This window comes from Pyrgilauda ruficollis, unplaced genomic scaffold (genome assembly GCF_017590135.1).
Source record: "Pyrgilauda ruficollis isolate IOZ18807 unplaced genomic scaffold, ASM1759013v1 scaffold27, whole genome shotgun sequence".
Classification (NCBI taxonomy): domain Eukaryota; kingdom Metazoa; phylum Chordata; class Aves; order Passeriformes; family Passeridae; genus Pyrgilauda; species Pyrgilauda ruficollis.
The window spans coordinates 8,874,992-8,890,243 of record NW_024524044.1 but is presented as its reverse complement, the minus strand read 5'-3'; the positions used below and the strand labels follow the sequence as shown (position 1 = coordinate 8,890,243).

The 15,252-nt window shown below is 39.0% G+C and overlaps 1 protein-coding gene across 1 annotated transcript in view; it reads right to left on the bottom strand.

Moving 5' to 3' along the window:
- IL17REL (interleukin 17 receptor E like) overlaps positions 1-15,252 on the bottom strand; it is a 44,215-nt gene that overhangs the window by 22,500 nt on the left and 6,463 nt on the right. Inside the window, exon 2 of the mRNA XM_041471522.1 lies at positions 3,772-3,799. Within this exon, the coding sequence (XP_041327456.1) occupies positions 3,772-3,799 (28 nt within the window). The remainder of the gene's footprint in view (positions 1-3,771; positions 3,800-15,252) is intronic.

The following is a 15,252-nucleotide window of genomic DNA, read 5'->3' as shown; positions in this document are numbered from 1 at the left end:
AAGAATGGGTGGTGTAATAATCCTGAAGATATCTCAGGATGGAAAGTTATTGCACAACACTCAACTAATCCACCCACAACTAACTGGGAGTTTATCATATTGCAGAATAACTTGATAATTATTACTAATAATGTGATAAGTGATGATTAGCTTGAGCTCTTTGCTCAAAAATATTTTTTCCTGACTGCATTGTATGAGATGCAGTTGTGGATACCCAGTGGTATCTGGGAGTAACTGCTTCTGATTAAGATTTGGTTATTGGTGTAAATTTCTTGATCCAGGCTTATAACCTCACCTGTTGCCATGTCTGCATAGAAATCATTTAAGGGGAGGGCAATGTATGTAGACATATGTATGTAGATAGATAGGTAGATGATAGATAGATAGATAGATAGATGATTAGATAGATGATTAGATAGATAGATAGATAGATAGATATTCAAAGCGGATAAAGGTCTTTACAAAGCATTCTGTTTGGGTGTATTTGACCTTATTTTTTATGGGGTGGGGGGAGGAAGCAGTCATAACTTAGCTGAATTTTCTCCTTAGCTGTTACAGCCTGAGGTATGATATCCTCAGATGTGCCAGGGTTGGAACTATCTTAGGAGAATTCTAAGTCAACCTGGGTGCATTACTGACACTGGATCAGCATCAGACAGATGCACAAACACCCTGCTGTCCCATCAGCAGGGACACTGTTCTCCTTGATCACGGTTTCTACTTTCAAACTGAGAACAAATATGTAAAGCACTGAATAAAATGAAATTACTCTTCCGCTTTGGATTTTTTTTCCATTAATTTTATGATAGATTTTGAGAATTGCAAAACATGCTGCAAAACTCATTAATAATAATTTAAATGGATCACATCATGCATGAAGATACTAGCATTGGATAACAGTAAATACATGATACAAGGATGACCTGACAGAAAATAATTTTCGCTGTATAAATCATGACAGTATGAGACTCATTTCTGACTAATTCTTCAGTAAACTCCTACTTTATCATCTTTTAATCCCCCCTTAAGATATTTTCTTCTGGAACACACCCCATTTTCCTTTTCACACAAGTAGTTTTATCTATACCCCAGAAGACATAAAGATACATCTTGCTACACAAACCATCTGTTGGGTAAATCGTACCTAAAGTTTCTGTTTATGAATAATAGCTGTAATTAGCCCTACATGAGAGAGGGATTGTTGCTTTAATAAAAGGTTCCTTAATTATGGGCACATATAAGCCCAGGCATAAAGAAACCAAGGCTTATTATTCAGCATGTAGACATTTTCTTGTACTTTTGCCATCAGCTCAACCACAGCAGATAATTTGTTTAATCTGATGATGCAGCAATCAACATAGAACTGTCACGACAGCAAATCACACCTTATGTACAGTTGGATAATAGAAGCCAGAGCTGAGCAATGGATACACAATAGAAATGAACAGATGGATAATTTGAAGCCTCAGGTAAGAAGATGGAATTGGAGAAGAGCGTAAAAAAAAAGGCAGAGAAAACCTATTAATAACAAGACTGGGACAAGACCCAATAGAAAATCCTAACTGGTTTTTTATCTGATATATCTTCCCTACAAGTATTGTAAGAATCTGAGCTACTTAAGGATACTGACAGTGCTAAATCTGTGAACAACTCTAAAGCCTACTAGAATTGCTTCACTGGCACATCATTCCATGAGTATAAATTACAGTAGTATTTCAAACCTATTTGCATATGATTTACCACAGTATCTGCTGAATCTGTTCATTAGGATGAGTCAACAAAATTCATCAGCAAAGTAGATATGTGTCCTACAATAACCACATGGTGCACTTCAGTTAATAAGTACCAAAATTCACTACTTGTTAGTACTTACAGCAATATGAAATTGATTAAATTTTAGACTGACAGCCTCTTTTTCACAAGAGATTGCAATGCACAGTAAATTAAAAGGGTTTCATGGCTGTGTGTTCAGAAAACTTTTCAAACTTTTAGAGATATTGAACAACACTGTGATATACTGTGCCAAATACATTTTCTGAAAATGTATTTTTTTTAAATCATTGGTACTTTGATATCCATGTATGGATATATTACAGTGAATTTCAAATACTACAATAGTTCTTATGTGCTACCTAATAGTGTAGAAGAACAGGAGGAGGAAGGCAAAGTCACACTGACAAATACTACTGAGGTGGTGGTTGCAAATTTTAGGAAATACCTTTTTGTTGCTGCTAAAAGAAATTACTACTGCAAAAGTCCTCTACTATAGAGTTAAGGTCTTTTAAGGTAATTTTATCTCAAATAACAAACAATTTTAAAAAATAATATAGAAAAGGAAGTATGCAAAGGAGTATACACCCACTGTTGCACAAGTGAATTAGGATGAAGACAAAAAATGCTTTTTCATCACCCCTCTAAGGCTGAGTCATCCTACATGTTACTTGTGTTGAAGAGAGTTGATAAGGTTTTTCAGACAGCACTGAAAAACCTACAACCAGCTTCATGTACATCATCTTCAAAGATATGGATCTTTAGTTTACAAACCTCTCAGTGCCCTTCCAGGTGAGTGAAACATCTAGCTTATCTGATGCGCATCATCTGCACAGCCCTGCATCAGGGGTTGGACCTGATGACTCCCAGAGGTCCCTTCCAACCTCAGCCAGGCTGTGTCTGTGCTCTGAGCAGCTCTGGCAGTCAACACAGAGTGACAACCCCTCTCCCTCTCTCCCAGCATAGAAATCCCCTTGTCCTAAAATGGATGGAATGAATCACCACCTCGTGGTACCTGGGAGTCTCCACTATCTAGATCTGCATTTGTGTAACACCCAGCAAAGATTTTAACTCATAATCAACAGAATTATGGGTGTTCTTCCCTTTGAGAACCGGCTGAAAGACTTGATTTTCTTAGCCTGTACTGTTCAAGGACGTAAAGGCATGCTTCAGCTAGCAAGGGTCAACACCCCTGTTTCTTCTTCTACCTTCCACATAGTTTGTGCAACTACCAGCTCAGCTGCCTAATCCCAACAAGATTCATTTACACCCCCTGAACCAGCCACCAAAGGTTCACTCTGCTTACTGGCAGAAGACTATAGATTTTTTCTGGTGGAACTTTTAACTGCATCCCTTCCATATGCATATTCTTTCTCTCCATCACAACACAATCCCATAACTACCATGCATTCCGAGTAAGGATTTGTGCCAGCTGTGTCTATGCACTCATTGCCACGTGGACTCAGGAAAGGCACTCTGGAGACCAGCAGTGCTCAGAGCTGAGCCTCCAGCTAGGATGGTCCTCTCAGGGGAGACTGACTGTCCTCTGAGTGGGGACTAGGACTGTCCCTTCAGTGGGGATTATGACTGGCCTCTCAGGCAGGACTGTCACTGTCCTCTCAGGGGGAGTGTTTGCTTGGCAGCTGCCTCGTACTCCCCTGCAAATGAGTGTGTGCACTGGAGCAGTGACTGATGGAGGCTTCGGAGGTCGGGTCATTCAAGCCCCTGTATTATTACCATAGGCAATACCAATAATGAGTAGAAGCAATAAAAACATGTAAAATGACTTAGCAAACTATCTTTCCTTCACTATGGTAAGGAAAACTATAAAGTAATTGTCATGATTAACCTAATATTTATCAAAACCTACCAATTTCCAATGTTTTTTTATTAAAGAAATGACAGTGATCTGATGTCACTAGAATAGTGGATTTCACTTTAATCTTTAATAAATTATCTTTAAAAACAAACACAGTAAAAATGTAAATTATGTCTACTCACCAGAAGGTTTGCTTTTACAGTGAATCCCCTGCAAACAGGAAAAAAAATATTTTAAAAGTTGAGGTAATCATAAAAATAAATATCACTCAGTCATTGTACACAAGTAAACATACCTTAAACAGGTAAACATATTCATAGTCCACAACAGAAATAATTTTCAAGGTTAAAAAAAATTATTTTCCAATACAGTGAAAAAGCACATCAGTGCTGCACATGACAACCTGATACATATGGGTACACAAGATCAGCATTATCCTCATTTTCATGTATTTCTACTGAGGTGTGTGACTGTTTTAACAAGTGTAAGAGTTCCATCAAATAAAGACATAATTTTATATGGTACTGCCATTCCTACTGACCAAGAGTTCATGCATGGCTTCATTAAACTCTACAATGGATTTGTTCACCAGGGCAAAAAAACCCAACGATTTTATAATGGAAGATATCTAGAACATCATTGAATATTTATTATTTTTAGAAGATCCTACTAGAAAGGAAGTATTATGGCAATTGCAAATGAAGTCTAGAAATAAGTCTTTTTATTTCAGACATCTGGCTTAGAAGACTTGAAAATTAAATTACTCAGCCACAGTACTTATTGTGTTCAAGGGAAAGTGTCTTTGTAAGAGGCAAAGTGAACCTGGCATTGAGATTTTAACATGCTTCCAGCTATCTTTCAGACAGACTACATCCATTTTCCCAGTAAATAAACATTTAACCACACACTAAAATTTTGTAGAGCACAAAAATAACAAATCTTACATTGACTGCTATGCATGACATTCTAAAGAAAGGCTATTCCTCAGCCAGCAAATACTGTTTGCTGCTGTTCTGGCATAGCCCTTATACCAGTATTCTTTTGCATACAGAACATATGTTCTCATGTTCTTTCCTTTAAATCAGTGTCCTGTTGACAGAGATAATTGTATCACACCCAGAAAAGTAACAGGCAGTGCCTTGTCTCCTCTCAAACGGGATTGCAGCTCTCAGTCCTTTTAAAACATTTTAGGACGTTGTCAACAAGCCAACAGTCTGTGAGCTTTAGAGCCAGCAAAAGTCTTCTGGTGGACATTTAGAAATTCTTGAATTGAAACACAGAGGCTACAGCCTGGGCAAGCATTAGCACATCATTAAATAACTATTGCTTGGTTTTCCAGGAGGCTTTCATCCACAGGGAATCCTGTGCTCCTCAGAAATAAAGCTGTGGAGCAAAACCATATTATTGCTGCAGGTGAGAAAGGGCAGCATATTCACTCCCCTGTGGAGGGCAGCTGCCTGGGCTACCTGAGAAGTGTGTCCTGTCCTCCATGACAGCTTTTCATTTCAGCTAAGCTCCTTCCTAAAGGAGGCCTTTGGAAAACCAGTGACCACTGTCTAGCCTGCATCAGTTCCCATTCTTCTGTCCTTTTGGCAGTTCTATTTTTAACAATCACTTTTGGACATAAGTTGTCACCTTTTACTATTGGCAATTTGTTACTATGACTCAAAAAAGTAAAAATGCATAAAAGGTGGTATTTTAAACGACGTTTTATAACAAGACAGATGTGGTCATATACTGTCATAGACTGAAGATTGGAAAAATTATTTGTGACATATTGTTAAAAATATTGGTTTGGCTGCTTCTACAGCATAATACATTGACACTCAAATTAGGGCCTGTTGCAACCAGACAAGGTATAATGGTTTTAAATTGAAAGAGAGTTGATTTATATCAGATATAAGTAAGAAAATATTTTACAGTGAGGGTGGTGGACACATTCAAGACCAGGTTGGATGGGGCTCAGAGCACCCTGTTCCCCTTGGAGCTATCCCTGCTCACCACAGGGGACTAGATGACCTTTAAAGTTCCCTTCCAGCCCAAACCATTTTATGATTCTATAAAGTATACCAAACATCTTTACATAACTTTTCTAAAACTGGGATACTTCTGTTTCAAAGGTTTTATAATTTCCTCAAATCTCAATGAAAAACTGAAAACAGTAACTGATAAGACCTAATTTCTGATGTATCATAGAAATATTTGATATTTTTTAATTATTTCTGAAAGGAACTGCTGGATCGACTAATTTCTCAGTCATTATTTACTAGAAGAAATTAATCTCTCATGAGGCTGATCATTCAGCAAATTACTTCCATATTTTTTACTTCCCATTTTGAGCCAGACTGTTGAAATATTTTGGTTAGGTGGCTTGACAGAGTTCCCAATTGCCAGTCAAAATTTCTTAGAACAGCATCTTTAACTTCTCTAACCATTCTTTCTGGTTAAAAGCTTAGTGCAAAACATGCATTTAAAAAATCAAGATCACACTGAATTAACCAACAAAAAATCTCACAAATATCAAAGGATTCAGCCTTTTAATTACAGAAGGCCATCCCCCTGTTATGACACCTGAAAATTGAAAACTGAATGTACAATAACTAAATTACATATATTGCAGGAGAAAAACCAAAACACCCACTTCTGTGGGCTGTGGCATGATAAAGAAATTCTTTTATACCTTTCAGTCTATCCTAATTAATTATTGGTTTTCACTATTGCATAGAGGAATCCTCTAATCTGAACTCTTACATTTATTTTGTCTTTTCCACAGGAAAGAAAGAAACATCCTTCTGTGACTTTTGATCTGGTAGGGAGATGTTCTGTCATTCTTGGGCACTTGGTTGTATTCTGGGTGAGGAGTTGTTGGGAAAGTTTACATAAATAATCAAATATTTGCACAAACACTTGCCAGTTACAGCAATATTTGGTCACAGCTCAATTTCTTATTTTTTTAAGTGTTTCTTTTTATTGTACAATACCAAGTGGGTGGGGGTGTTTTACAATCACTTTGCAAAACAGCCCAAAGAGACCATTTGTCTGAAAGAATAACTCGAATTAACCAAGTTCCTCTCCCACTTCTATATCTTTTGTTTTCAGGAATTTTCAGTGATGAGTGCAATAAAAAAACATAACACACTAAAACAGGAATGGAAATTTTCTTCTCCTTTTACAAATGCCTAGGGCATCTTTTATGCAAAAATAAGATCCTGAACATGATAGTACATTTTACTCCTATACAGGGAGAATCTTTGATTCATATCTTCTTTGGCAAGGAGCCTAAGTAAAATATACTTACACAATGCACAAACAGTTCGGGATTTTCCTATTTCTCTGGGGTTTTCCCCATTTGTGGTATTACTCAACTGTAGCTAGAGGTTATCTGAACACACACCACCAGCAGGCAGCATTCTGAATAGAAGATGTGGTGCCAGCTTTTTAGCTAGCACAGCAACTTCTCCTCAAACTAGGACAATTTTAATATCCCATTGTTCTAACGACTGTAGAGAAGAGAGTGAGATCAGCAGAGGAAGACTTGGATTAGGGGCACAGAGAGTGTTTTCATGAATTAAAATTGCCAAGAAAAAGAAACAAAGATCAAATCTACTTCCCATTTCCTCTCATATCTTCAGGCACTAAATCAAGTGCAGAATTGTGGAAATTCTTCCCTGGATGCTCTGTCATGCAGGAAAGAGTCTGAGGAAAATGTGGGTTCACAGTCTACCTGTTAGTGCTGTTATACCTAGTTCATAGAAGAGCTGGTGGCAGCTCTTGCACAACTCTATAAGGAATAGCAAGAAGCCTGAAAATGCCTTAAAATGTATTCTTTGGTTGGGACCAGGTTGTCAGACATTTAACATTCATTCATTCATTAAGACACCTACATTAGTCAGTGAATGTAGAATCCTCCCTTTTGGGCGATGCTCACTGGCAAAGCTATTAGCTACATTTCTACTTTAGGGTCAGCTGTCAGAGAAGGCAGAGGGAAAGGAACATGACCATATTCTGATGTTTCCCTCTATTCCAACAATTTCTATTCTTCAACCACCATTAAAAGCAAGCATGGGATTCTATGTACTTTTACAACACAGGGAAAGGGTGGGTTTGCAATAATTGATGTTCAAATTGTAGCTAAAAGGTCAATAAAGATGATTAATCTGAACATGTTATTTTTTTATTTCCAATTGAGAAGAGGTGCTCTGCAAAAATCCATCTTATTCTGCACACAAATACAAAGGATGTCCCAAATCACTGGGTATAGTCCGCTGATAACCACAGGTACCATATAATCTAATCCCTTTCAAAAACTGGTGAAGCATCATTTCAAAATCAGTCAGGCTTTCATGTGCACTGCTGTGAGTGCCAAGGCTATTCCAGAAGAGCTGTTGTCTACTAACACCAAACCTTTTAATTTCTTTCATGACAACAATAATGGTTAGCTTTTACTTACTTCTGATTGCACTCGTTATCTCTTCACTTAAATAGATGCTTTCCACCCTGGAATTTACTTTTCATTTATCTGCAACCAGTAATATACCTTTTCTCAGCTTTTTTGTGAGACTGTAAAAGCCAAGCTCTTTTACTCCTCTCTAATAAACCAGATTTTCCTTCTCACCATCACCCTTCTCAGCAGCTCCTTCTGCTTTAATGTATCTGTCCAAAAGGAGTGACCAGAACCATCCATAGCTGTGAAAACATTGGGGTTCATTCTGTGCCTTGTAAAGTCATACTGATCTTGGTCTCAGTTGGGAACACCACAGCCATATCCCCCACCACAGAGGGGGAGCGACTTACCCCTGCTGTGTAAGCAATCCAGCTGCAGCTTTCCTTTCTTCAGCTGCTCACCCATTCATTCCCAGAGGGAGGAGCCCACAGAGGCGGGTCCAATAGAGTCCTCAATGATTTCTCATGGCTCCTAGTAAAAAACCTGGCGTGCCAGCGTCACCTCAATCACCTCCATTAGGAAAAGTTCTTTGAGCAGTGGACAGCCACAGTCAAAGTTATATGCATCTCCACCATTCAAGAACTTTGGATGGAAACAGAGAGGATTCAGAGCTCTAGCTATATCAAAAGCCCCACAGACCATCAACAAATCACTGTAATTCCTTTCAGAGACTTTCAGCCCCAGAAACTTTCTAGGGATTACTTCATGGAAGGAAATAACAGTGTGTTTTAGCTTTTTCCAGAGCTATTTTTCATAGATAAAGGCCATAATGCCTTTGCAATTTACACATCACTGATGCTGATGGGGACTGGAACCTCACAGAGCTTTTCTCATTATGTTCTATGAAAGCTCACTGCTGTATTTATCTTACCAAATGTAAGAAAACAGAATTCTTTACAGTAAAGAAAGCACAGTGATAACATAATGATTCCTGTCCCACTGAAAGAAGACTTAACGATATCATCAAGTATTTATACACAAAATTGGAAGTGGGTGAAAAGGAAAAATAATAGACCTCCAAAACACACTTGGCAAGTGAATTAAATTGTGGTTACATTTACCAAGAACCAGAGAAATTGCAATGATTAATATTCTTAATATGAAAATTTAGAACTATCAAAAATTTGTAGTTAGTACTGCTGATACTGTGCCCTCAAAAGACCTTTTCTCTAAAGAAGCGTCTGTATTTGTTTTGACATCAAGTGTAATTATTCTCATTGCCAAGGTAAAACTATGTTACTAATGACAGTTTTCAATTTTTGGCAAACCACGAGGTTGTTCTTCAGCTTCTACTGGCAATGTGGTGATCTGATGCATGTGAGCAGCATGCAGTGGGATTAGCTAAGCAGTCATAGATGGAAACATTTGGACTGTTATTCATGCAGAAAATAAATAGGCACCCAAACTTATGGCAAAGCATTATTTTGGACTACTTTTAAACCACAAAAACACCTGGATGCTGCTGGATTGTTTTACAGAATGCTAAAAACAAAGCATCTGAGTCACGTCTACACATTATCCAGCTCCTGTGTGTTCCGAGTGGAATGGAAAACATCCCATCACATTAGCGCAGTGCTGAATCTGAAAGAATAATTGCTACTGAGCAGTGGGATATCAAGCTCAGGCTCAGTACAGTGCTAACGAGGTCATGCACTTTTTGGATGAGAGCTGGCCTGAGTCCGGCAGAGCAAGGTGACATCTGGCTGTGTTACCTTTCTGTTGATGGGCTCTGAGCTCATCACTGAAAGAGCCATGAGCAAACATGATGGTGTTTACTCAAGATTATTGGACACTCTCCAGCAGGACTTCACAGGGATCTCAAGCAGCGACTGTTACCAATTGTCATTGCACCACCTTCCATTTCACATGCGAATGCAGAGGTACAGACCCTCTTCCACAGCCCGCTCCTTGTCACAAGGCCAACACCTCCATCACAGCTGAGCAGCACTTCAGGAGTGCAGGAGCATGTGACTAAGACTTTCAGCCCCCTTAGATTTTTATCCTTCTCTTTACCTGCTATTGGTCAGGTGTAAGGGAGGTTTCTGCTTTCCAGGCAGTATGCATTTCCTCCTGCACTGTCTGATGCAGAAGAATCCTGTTCCTACATTTTAACTGCAGTGTTCCATATGTTATCAGTACTGCAGGTGGCATATAATATCTTCTAGCCCTCACAGTGGCCACATGGCTGAATCCTTTTCACAGAGTAGAACAACTGGAAGAGTTAGAAGCACAGTAATTTCTCAGAACTCTTGGCAGTGACATATATTTATCCTATAAGTGAATAGACAGACAAAACAATATTGCTTTGAGGTCTCTCAACTGGGAAGAATATTCCCTGCTTCTATTTTTTTTTTTATTTTCTATTTTATTTAAAAGTAATGTTGAGATACAAAAAAAAAAAAAAAAAAAAAAAAGGACCTACATATAAACCACTTGCTTTTAAATTTATGGGACCAAAGGGAGCTATGACTGCCTGAAATAAAAGCTGCCTGTTCTATTGTGTGCTTCAGCTCCAGGAAAAGAAGCAGAATTTGCTTGAAGCAACAGTATGTGTTAACTTTTTTCTTTTAGAAATTAAAAGAACCAAAACAAAAAAAAAAGTCAATCATTTTGATGTCATGTTTCCTACACTATTAACACAAGTTGTTAACAAAACAGAATAGAGTACAATAGACACAGTAAAATTAAAATGTACTTTGACTGCCATACCGTCAGCTGGTATAAATCAGCACCATCCCATACACAGACTGTCAAAAACTTCAGACCACTCAGCTACATGAAAGGAGAACTAATCTACCAAATCAGCACTTCTACTATAACAATGAGACAGGGACACTGACACAGCATTAATTATTTCAATTACTTACTGGAGATCTCATACAGGGGATGATAAAATGGAATCAAAGAAATGTAGGGTGGAAGGGGTTTCTGAAGGTCACCAAGTTCAGCCTCCTCCTAGAAGCAGTACTGTCACCAGCACCAGATCAAGTCAGCAATTATTATGGTCATTTCTTGAAAAACTGGAGGACATAGATTCCACAAGCCCTCCAGACAACCATGTGCTTTGAGGTTAAGATGTTATAACGATCTTTGTAGCACAAAACAGGCTACAAGAAAAAAGCTCCCTCAGCAACACTGACAGAACTGAGACCAGCAGTCTCAGAGGTGACTGGAATCAGTGGGCCGTAAGATTGCCATAGAAAAGAGCAGAGAAGAAAGAAAAAAATAGCAAGAACTCAAGTGAAGATTATGAGAAGATACTCTCCAGTACAGAATTGCTCCTCCTGCTGCTGAATACAGTAATTATTTCATTCGGAAATATGTATTTTTATTTTTGCCTGAAGATACTTTTCTATTCCAGTTACTGTCTTCTCATTTATCCTAACACTATTGCTCAGCAAAAAGAGGAGACATACTGCAGGCCCTGTTTCGCAGTATTCTGGCATACACAGCAAAGCCCTCACTGTTTTTCTCTAGGCAAATACTCTTTCAATATATGTCTAGAGTCATTCCCAGGAGCAGCACTCAGTGCTCAGCTGTACACTGTAAACTTTATAAATGAAAAATGCCACACTGCTCACATCCAAAAATTGTGGAAGACTGGCTGGGTGAGACACATTCCACTGATCTGAATGAACTTTGAATCTGAGGCAAGTGGGGATACATTATTTTGCCAATTGTGGTGGGTTGCCCCTGGCTAGGTGCCAGATGCCCACCATAGTGACAGTGCCTCTGTCACTCCCTTCCACTACTGGACAGGGAATTAAAAATGTAACAAAAGGCTCCTGGTTTGAGATAATGACAGGGAGAGATCACACAGCCATTGTCATCACAGGCAAAATAGACTCAGCTTGGGGAAATTGGTTTAATTTATTCCAAATTACAATCAGAGTAAGTTAATGAGAAAAAACAAACCTCAAAGCACCTTCCTCCCACCCTTCCCTTCTTCACAGGCTTAACTTCATTTCTGATTTGTCCACCTCCTCCCCCTCAGCAGTTCAGGAGAACAAGGAAAGGGAGGCTGCAGCCAGTTCATCACACATCACGTCATCATTGTGTCTGCCTCTCCTTCCTTCTCAGGGAGAGGATTCCTTATACTGTCCTACCTGCCCCTGCTCCAGCAAGGGGACCCTCCCACAGGAGACAGACCTTCACAAACCTCTCCAAAATGAGCAGCATGGGCTGCTGTTCTTTATGAACTTTTCCAGAGTGGATCCCTTCCACAAGGTGCAGTCCCTCAGGAACAGACTGGTCCAGCACAGGTCCCCCACAGGGTGACAAATCCTGCCAGCAAACCTGCTGCAGTGTGGCTCCTCTCTCCACAGGCCACAGGTCCTGCCAGGAGCCTGCTCCAGTATGAGCTTCCCACAGGGTCCCAATGTCCTTAAGGCACCCACCTGCTCCATCGGGGATAACAGAAAGCTGATATCCCGAGGATACTCTCATCACTGATGGTCTCGACCTTGGCCAGTGGTGGCTCTGTCTTGGAGTTGGCTGGAAGCTTCTTACAGAAGCCCAGCTACCAAAATTTCACGAACCCAACACACCTATGCAAACATCAGCTTTGCCCATGAGAAAAGGGTCACATAATCCCCAAGTAAGGCAATTTCTCCATAAGGATTTTGCATTAGTGGGTAGTGAAATAAAGCCAATGTTTTCAGCCATTTTTAAAAGGATTAAGTCAGCCAAATCTGAAAGAGGGCTTAGGTACCTGAAATATAATTTAAGCAAACTGTAGTAATCTCAGCTCAGGACCACGATCTGTAATATCCAATGAATTGCCACACAACACTGGAGGCACTTAAGCTTATTAGACACCTCCTTTTCTGATCTGAAATATCCCTGGATGCATGCAATTTGGTGTTTAGTTTGTGACCAGAACAACACTGGAATGAAATCTAGCTCATGGCAGACACTCATAGTGAGACACATCCACATCACCCAGCATAGCAGGTGGCTGGAGATTTAATAGTAACAGAGTAAAACTAACAAAGCTCAAGCCTCCTTCAAACTGTAAATATTAGAAGAGGAAAGCAGAATATGGGCATTTTCCACCTTTTATACTCCAGCTTTCAAGTTCTTCTCTCAAGGGACCACTAGGTTCAACACCCTCCTTAAACTGAAGCAGTTCTAAGCTGCCTGTTTGCCACACTGTGTGGTAAATGAGAGGGTTTCCCAGGCCTCCTGTTAAAGTAGTCAGAATGTACAGAGGGGAAATAGAAGAATGCTTGTCTGAGAAAAGGACAGGGAAGACACAGTGAAAATTTTAAGCTGAGTTTTTTGAGTGCTTTCAACATTCACATGAGAGACCCGTTTCCTACTTACATTTTATTCTAAGCAGTGACCAGAAAACAAACCACAAACTGAAACTTTGAAATAGCTCTCAGCAGCTGCTCCACAAGAGAACACCTTCTTTGTGGAAGAGAGTTTCCACAAAGAAAAGTTCACTCATAACTCAGGCTTGTGGGCTCTAGAGAGTGGAGATCAGACTAACCCTTGCCTTTCCTGATGCAGCACCATGCTGAGTAAGCAGGTTTCTCATAGTGCCCTGACAAGACTCTAAGGCTTTCTCATGATCTCCACTGAATCTGTATTTAATAAACTAAAACCACAGGAACACTGCAGCATCACAAAATGGGTGAATGTTGTAGACACTACTCTGAAATGTTGGAGGTGCAGGAACCTAAAAAATAATTTTCTAACCCTGCCTTCATGGATCACAAACTCATAGTAAAATTTAGAATAACATAGCACATTTGGCAAAAATTTCTTATAATAATTCCAAGACTTTGAGGCCACATTTCAGGGTTGAGACAGCCCTCAAAGCAGGAGCACATGTCTCTGGGTTTTGCAGCTCTGATTAAAGTGATGTTTTTCCCTCTTCTCCTTAAGCAGAAGAAAATTTCAAATTTAAATCATCATGGAACTACTCCTGATGATATCTCTTCCAGATGAGAAGTCATTTTTAATGCTGACTTTGGTTTTATTCTAGCCTTAGCTTGTTATGTTGTGTAAGGATGTAAGGCCATACAAATGATCCCACAGGACATGGTAGAAGCCATGGTAGTCTCAGATGACCATCCTGGGAGGATTCTGCATTCCTGCCTGTGCCACAGCATCAGTTAAGGAACTGCTTCTATTAAAGACAATGCTGAACATGCCTGATTGGCTCTAATAGTCCTTGCTTGAGTTACAGAAACATTCTAGCCACAACAAAATGAGGGAAATCTTAGTACATTGAATTTTTTTCAGCTGTATTCTTGAAAATTTTTGAGACAGAACTTTTTCCTGGCTATTCATATTTGTATTATTATGATGTCTGAAAGTCTGAATCCTGCATCAGAAACCCTATACCAGAATCCCTACAAACATGCCTTTGCTCTCCTATCAAGAGCAAGAAAAGCCAAAAACACCTTTCCCTGAAAGAATTAGCTGGGTGAGTACACGAGAAATTTAAAACATTAAAGATTTACTGTGTAGTGAAACCCTACTGAAAATATCTAGTGTGTATTTTAGCTGAAACATTTGCAGGTTAAGCTAATTGATAGAGAAGCTAGTAATATATAAATTTGGAAGATTTAAAGAGAAATAAATCATATCCAATGCAAACTAATTATTTGAAATATCATTATACATGCCTATTTCTCGAAATTTTTACTAATCATAATTTAATGTTGTTAATCATAATTTTGTGGGGGTATGGGGAAGGGGGAAAAAACTCTGCAATAATCACATAGTTTACCTTTTTATAATGTATCCTCCTTGTACTGTAGTTGCTAAACTTAGCACAGGGCAATTAAAGGAGGCAGAGGTCCAAGAGAAGGGCTTCTAAAGAAGCAGAATCCTACTAATTTTACAACAGCTAAAAAAACCCATCAGTGTTCACTACTTTCATATGTTGCTTTACACTACACCTCATTTTTGATGATAACACTTACTGAAAACCACTTATGCCATACATTTGCTTGAAAATTGTATGGGATTTTTGACCTCTAAGTGGAAGAGAAAATAAGCTACAAAGGCAGACTGAATGGGAACACGGATCGGCCATACTCTAAAAATTATTCTATCATATCGTATATAAATATAATATGTTGAAATTGAGGGGGAAAAACCCCAAAGCACACATATTACTTATCAAAACTAAGCATGAAGCATCACACTATAATGGTAACTGAAATGATGAAAAATTGTAACGAAGACATCAAAACACAAAAAG